The sequence below is a fragment of the Siniperca chuatsi genome, linkage group LG1, assembly GCF_020085105.1.
Source record: "Siniperca chuatsi isolate FFG_IHB_CAS linkage group LG1, ASM2008510v1, whole genome shotgun sequence".
In the NCBI taxonomy this organism is placed as follows: domain Eukaryota; kingdom Metazoa; phylum Chordata; class Actinopteri; order Centrarchiformes; family Sinipercidae; genus Siniperca; species Siniperca chuatsi.
The window spans coordinates 17975568-17983136 of NC_058042.1; the positions used below are offsets into that span (position 1 = coordinate 17975568).

General features: G+C 39.3%; 1 protein-coding gene across 1 annotated transcript in view; it reads right to left on the reverse strand.

The window, feature by feature from the left end:
• Positions 1–6408, reverse strand: part of rnf111 (ring finger protein 111) — a 30400-nt gene extending 23992 nt beyond the window's left edge. The window contains 2 exon segments of the mRNA XM_044166035.1: positions 1250–2206; positions 5925–6408. Coding sequence (XP_044021970.1) covers positions 1250–2123 — 874 coding nt within the window. The 5' untranslated portion in view covers positions 2124–2206; positions 5925–6408.
• Positions 6409–7569: the final 1161 nt, after the last annotated feature.

A 7569-nucleotide genomic window follows, 5' to 3' on the forward strand; every position in this document is an offset into this window, starting at 1 on the left:
GGAGTAGCTATTCCTTTATCAGCTGTGCCCAAGCCATTACAATATTTATAGACAGTATTTTTATGTATATTGCAACATTTATCATGTTCATGGAAAACTGAAGTCAAAAGCCTTAATGCGGTTCATTAAATTTAAATTTTGTTGTTTTTTTTCATGGTCTTGGGACACACTACAGCAGCAATAGGCTGCCATGTGAAATAGAAGGCAAAAGCTATTTTTTAACATATTTTCACTACGACCAAACACTACACAAAGTGAATCCTCTGTTTACTTCTCTTTCTGTGGTTGAGAGCCAGAAGGAAATCACCTGGTGTGGAATGATAACCTGTAGATTCCTGATCCTGCTTCAGTAAACACACAGTAAGTGAGATTGTTTATCATCATCACACTTCTGCTATAGCCAATTAATTCCTGATTGTACAGTGAAGGGAACTGGAAGTCTGTGTTTTAAAAGTTAGATAATTTAACAATACATGCAATACATATGGTCATTTAAATAATATTAAAAAAGTACCACACTAACAACCTTTTTTGTGATTAAAAACATAAGTCATTGCAAGTTGCAAAACACACGTTGACCTCTTCTCCAGCACCAGCCATTTCTGTTTTTCTGTTCTGCAGTGCATATTAATTCACATTACATCAATGTACTTCAATTAAAATATGCTAATTAATGCTGAATTGGGTTTTCTTCTGCAACGTTAGAGATCCTGGTGCCTGTGAGCTTTAGGGGACATAATTTCCATTATACTGTTACAAGTGTGATGGTACCTCTCTTTGCCTATTTTACAAACTGCACAAAACAATCATACAAATAAATATGTCCACATTGTGGTGTACCATTCTACCTGTTGATATTAAACATATGTTGATCAAATAACAGTTAAAACAGGTTTATATTGTATAAACCCTCTAAACTTTAATTTACTGACTGGTTATCAATAAAATAGATATATACATTTTAACTACTCCAACATGAACGTTCATAGCCTTAAAAATAAAAATACATAATGCCTGATCTTGACTGCACAGCCTGGCCTCTGTAGACCACAGTGTTATGGTGATCACACTGTGATGACACAGTATCATGCTAAGGAAGCCTTCCCTGTTGGTTTATAATGCTTTTCACCATATGATATAGCCTACATAAGCATAGCTCTAGCTGTAAAACTAAATATGTTAGATACAATAGAGGGATTACAATGCATCAAAAATATACAACAGTAATGGAGCCGTGGTTTGTAATTACCTGTGGCAACAGTTGTACTGTTGGGCTGGCTGCTGGTGCTGCTGACATCTACATACAGCTCATCTTCAGCTTCGGTAGAAGAGGGGGAGGACGAGTCACTACTCAGCTCCTCGCTGGAACTACTGGTGCTATGGAGTAGAGCGTACTTCCTACGTGCAATAACTTCACGTTTCTTCCTCCGCAGTAGTAGTCGCTCCTTTTGCTTCTGAGTCCGCTGACCCCCCCCGGGAGCTGTTTTCACAAAGCGCTTCCTATGCAGAGGCCGTCGGCTGCTCAGACATGGCCGCTTCAGCAGCACTGGCTCAGCCTCAGACCGCACCCACTTATGAGAGCGATTCCCCCGAGTTCGACCAAGAACAGGCCGCAGGCCAACTCCAGTGGCTCCTCCTGTTGTCAGGTTAGGAGCCTTGTGTTGGCCCCCTGTTGCTCCAGCTTCCCCCTCATCCTCTGAGCTGAGAGTGTCCGAGTCCCCGAATCGCAGGCTAGAGGAAGGGGAGGAAGCACAGTCACTAAAAGAGGACTCATGATTATGCTCATCCTCACTGGGGTGCTGTAAAAGTTCTACCCTGGGACGCTGAGGGGCCAGTGAACTCTCACTGATGTGGCCCTCCTTCAGCGAGCAGTCTGATGGCCCTGCCTGTTGGCCTTTTCTTTTTCTGCGCCCAGGGAGGCTCCGTTCTGAGTCTCTGTGCGTTCCCGTGTCCCTCATGGGCAGATGCCTGGACTCACACAGGGTTTCAAATTCGCTGCCTGCCTTGCCAATCACCTCCATGTTGTTAGGGAAGCTCTTGGCTGCCTCCATGGGCTCTGGGTTCACCAGTGGCTCCTTCAGATGCTCCTGTCTGCTGGCCTCAGATGGCACCTCACTCTTCATGGTGGCAGGTCTGTCCTCAAAAGGCAAACACCAAGTGCACTTGCATCAGTTCCTAGGCGTCCACCCACTGCATCTCACAAAACCTAAAAAAAAAAAAAAGAAGAAAGGAAAAGAGTTACAGGTGCACAAGCCACTCCGCTGCATGATTGCCAAAGAACAGATCATGATGTCAGTGACAGGATTAAAACCTTTCATATCAAGACCCATTTCACAACAAAAAAATGAAAAGCAAAACAGGGTTCACATCTAAATATGGGTCTGACCAATAACCTAAAAACATTCTATGTTCTAATTCATCCATGAAATGCAACGCTGAAATGAACTGTTAAATCTGGTAACTGGTACTGGTAAATAAATTCAAAGCAAGTCACCAACGGCCCATTCAGATATCAGTGATAAATTCAGGCAGCTTATCAAGATCAACTTGACTCCATGGGATAAAATAAGATAATCCGATCACATTTGTTTGATCAGAGGATCCACCTAGTTAGCTGCTTCAACATGCTATAAATATGACTAAATCTTAAAATTATGGACTCCATCCATCAGATTAGCAGATTTAGCAGGGACAGAGGAAGTGGGAAAACTACCATGCCTTAGGTATTGCTGGGCTTTAATGGAGTCTCTCCTAAAGTGGAGACAAAGCTCGTTGGACAAGCATTTTTTAAAGAAAGGTCTATCCAAGGCACCAAGTTTAAACAACTAGTGTAACTGATAACAAAAAGAAAAACATAGTTGAATGACTATGAATGATAATAATAATAATAATAATTGGGACAATTACAAGAGATTACAATTACAAGGGCTCTTAAAAGTCTTATCTTAAAAGGTTGTTGGGAAATAACTAAAAATAGAAAAGCAACTGCAAAAGCTAGGTAAGAAATATAAATATAATGCAAGGACCATAAAAAAGAGGAAAACATCAGTTAATAGATGATTACATAAAAACAAGTCTATACAAATGTGTCATATATGTTTAAATTTTTGTCCAGATCCATATTATTACATTTTTATCCATGATAATGTGATAATTGTAGTTCTCATGCACTAAATTGTTCAACATTAACCCTTTAGAAAACAACTTACAGCACAGCACATCAGATTTGCTTTTAACTAAAAATTGATTTCAGAATTTTTTCTAGCATTTTACTGACCAATCAACAACACACAGGCCTAAAAACAAACATTAATATGCACATAACAATATTTAATGTTGTTAAATTTGGTCATTCTGTTTGTTAGTACAAATTAAGACAGCGTGATCACCGGATGCGGATTAAAGATAGAAAATAAACATCCACAGAGTCAAAAGTAATGGCTCAATACTGATGTGTTTGCTTTATTGTTGATTCCAGGCAATGCATGAATCAGAATAAATGAAAATGGGATATCATAAGAGGATATCCACCATGAAACTGATTCTCATGTTTATGCCATGACTTTGGGACACTTCTGTCTATGTTTGTGTGCACCAACAAGTAACTCCCAAGTGAAAGAGACTCCTTAGGCATGATGCAGTGGGAGAATTTTCACAGCGGTGTAAGGTTTCCCACAACAACGTCAAATTCGAGCATTGCCGAAATGCTCGCTAATTCGTAAATACAACAAAAGGTTTGTGTCTATGTTAAGCATTCATGTGTATTTTCAGAAGGTGCATGGCATGTTAGCATTGACAAGGATTACAATATTAATAGAGTCTCTGTGTCCTCAGCGGTCATTAACTGCTTTTAAGAAAACTGTGCTATTTTAGGGGTATGGAGTCCTCCTCAGTTACACAGATATCCTGATGGAAAGTAGATTACTTTCTTGCAATATATAACATATCCAATATCTTTCGTATGGTGATATCATTATGATGGGCAAGATATTGTGATTTTTTTTTTTTTTTTTACATGCGGTGTACACAGATTACAAAGGTTTACAATACACCAACGATCTGTAATAGATCAGGCTTTACAGTATACAGCTAATACTAATCCATTAAAAGATACTTTGATACTGATCCAGCAGATTGGTTTGGACATCCCAGTTGTGTATTTTGGGCAAAAACACACACACAGTGTTCACACAGTTGCAGAGAGAATATTTATGATTCCAAAAAATTCCAAAGCAGAAACATTAAATTTGATGGCTCCTAATAGGAGTAGTCAAAATCTTTGTGAATACCTCTATTGCAGATACCACTGTGTCATTGATCACAAGGGATGTTGCATATCTGCAGTGATGTTCACTGATGAACTGTTTTTCAGCAAATAGTCACATAACATTAGGGACAGTGTGAAGAAAATTAAATAAGTGCAGGCTTATGCACTATATGCATGTGGTGATATCACCCACGGCAACATGCCGGCCACACTTCTTGATATGATGTAATCAGAAAACAAAATCATGGCGCTGCTATTTCAGCAGGTGATTTAGGAACATATTGTACCAACCCTGTCTATGTGGCCGTCTGGAAGTACACAACACAAGAAAATAAAACCAATACTTTGCTAGTCCCATCAACATTGTTTACAGAGACTACAAAATTCACAGCATTCATAAATGTAGATGTCTTGCGTTGAAAAATTATCTCTAAATTAAATATAAAGCATCTGTCAATATCCCTATGTAATTTTTTCTTCATCAAAATTCTTTTTTTTTTAATTCTAAACAAAGCCTGCCAAACATGGTACACATTTAAACATCCAACTACTGCATTTAAGACATTTTATTCCTTGTGGGGCCTCAGTTGTTAGCAAACCCAAGACTCATATAGACTTTTCAACAAAGAGTTCACTTTCCATCTCTCTGGCACTGTCTCACTAAAAATGTAAAACAACAACATTCCTGGTAGAGTTTGCTGTAGAGTAATTGTACTGGACTGCATTAGATTGTACAGGTGTTCATAATGTTCCTGTGTGTTGCACTGCATTAGATATGCTATTATAGAATAAAAACACACTAAGCAATGTAATTTCATTATTCATTCACAACTTATTTAACAATAACGTGCTGGTTGTCACTTGACCTGAAGCTGCAACTTTTGTGAAAAAGGGCTGATGAGGTTGATGAGGTTGATGGTGCCAGGGGAGAGATTGTGAATGTAGTGAACCTTCTATCTATAACACAAGTCACAAGGCTCTTTCTGCTTTTATGTACAACTCACTGATGAGTGAGAGTCCTTCAGATGCCACAGAGAAAGCTACGCAATGACATGCATGAATTCACGGGGCCTCAGAGGACAGCCCTGAAGGAAATAAATCCCAATGCATCAAGGCTGGATGATACATTTTTTTCATAAAGAGAACAAAATAACGATAAGAGGTAATGCGGATACTATTATCAAGTGAACGAGCCGCAGCTACTTATAGCAGAAAAGATATGCTGTAACAGAAATGGCAACAGTAAACCAAATCAAGATGTACGACTTGGACAGGACTGCTGAGCTGCTGCTAACGATACCCACTGTGAAACGACTATCAACCACTCTGACTGATCGGCATGCAAACAACAGGGCTTCGTAGATTTATTTAGCTTGACAGTATCGAGCCTGAAACTGAGATTAAGCATAGTTTCTACAACGCTTAACAATTACAATGAGCTCGGCTGCTGTCTGTCTGTCTGTATCCCACAAACGCTGCTGAAGTGACTAAGGCCAGATAAACTCGTGTCAATGGAGAAGCACTAAAATATGAATATCCAATGTTAGTAACTTATGTTAAGATTATTACGATAACGAATCAACAGAAAGCAAAGTGGACAGCTAGCCACCTAGCCTGACACATACTCCAGACAGAAGACAACAAAGACAACACGTACCTGGGTCTAAGTCCTTTTTTCAAAATGTGTCACCGTCCTTTTTGTAACATGTGAGGTTAAATCCTGTGGGGAATAATGACAAGCGTTGAAAACGGGCAGTTATCTAAATGTTAACCCTAAATGCAACTACGCAGGCCTACATAGAAATCGCGATCCGAGGACGTTAGTGGCTGGGATTGTGAAACTGACAACACAGTCCCGAGCTGATCCGAGAAGCAAAATCGAAGGCAATGGGCCCTGGACTGCTACGAGCTAAGCTAACATAAAGGCTAGTTCCACTTCACTCATCAAATACCCGATTATACTCAGCCATTTTGACTCGTAAAGGAATCCTATCGAATCTTAAAATGTAGTACGACCTCTCTATTATGTTTCTATTTGACAAGATAGAAATGTCTCACTATTAGCCCTCGACGAAGTTGCCATTCCTGCCTTTCGAGGCATTCACTCTTGTTTACCCAGCAGGTCGTCTGTTCGCTGGCTACGGCTACAACACAGACGTTGCCCTCAGCGCCGCACGGGGGCGCCAGATCGCTGCCAGGCATCGGCTACTTTACGACACTTTGCGACAGCTTGATTTAATCCCTTTTACATTTCAAACGTGTGGATAAAAAATACTCTGCGTCGAGAGGATACCCTTTTATCGTCCTGTTCCGTTTAAACAAGAGAGCATAAGAGGCTCGGTGTAATTATAGGTCAGTACGTCAATGCACTGATGATAATGAAAGTTAATGCATCATTGTTTTGCATGGACAACCGTCCTAAATCCTCGATTACAAATACTAGCGCGCCCACTAGTGGATATAGGGTGGACGTGTGGAAACGAAACTAGAACCAGTGATAAACCCCAAATACAAGATTCTCAAGAATGAATTAATAACATAGCAATCACTTAAGATGGTGTAGTCCCTCATTCGTCCACAATTGAGAATGAATTCCGGATGGGAGCCGAAACGTCTTGATTCTGAAAACAGTGTCCAGATGACTACGACTGAAACATTTTCTATGATAGTAATCACTTATTAATCCAGTGTACTCATACTAATAATCAGGAGACAACGTGATAAAGCGAATGAAGGTAGAAATCACATAATAATCCCACCAAGTGTAAATTATTCATAGGCTATATGACATACATAATCAAACAATCCCCATTCAGACTGCAAGGAATCATTATTTGAGATGAGAGTGATGGCCACTTATTAAACACTGAAAAGTTATAATGCTCCCAGACTCTATGAACGTCTTTATCACAGCATTGTTATTAAGTTATGATAAATACACACAATTTGTTATGCTTACAGGAAAACATTAAGTTGTGAGCAGTTCAATCAAAGAGTGATTTTCCCTTCTCAGATTGTTTAATTTGAATACTTTTTAGATCATCAGCCAAGCATGCAGTAGAGATGAGATTGGCTCTTAACTCACATATGAAGGGAAAATCAATGCTTTGGCTTTAGAGATGGCACTGCTGCTCACTATTTCTCTTTGGGTGTAATCACAATGTTTGTATATGTATTATATTTCTCTCTAATACAGTTAAATTCAATTCAGTTGTATTTATATAGCGCCAATTCATAACAGAAGTTATCTCATTGCACTTTTCCTGTAGAGCAGGTCTCTTTATAATATTAGTTACAGAGAC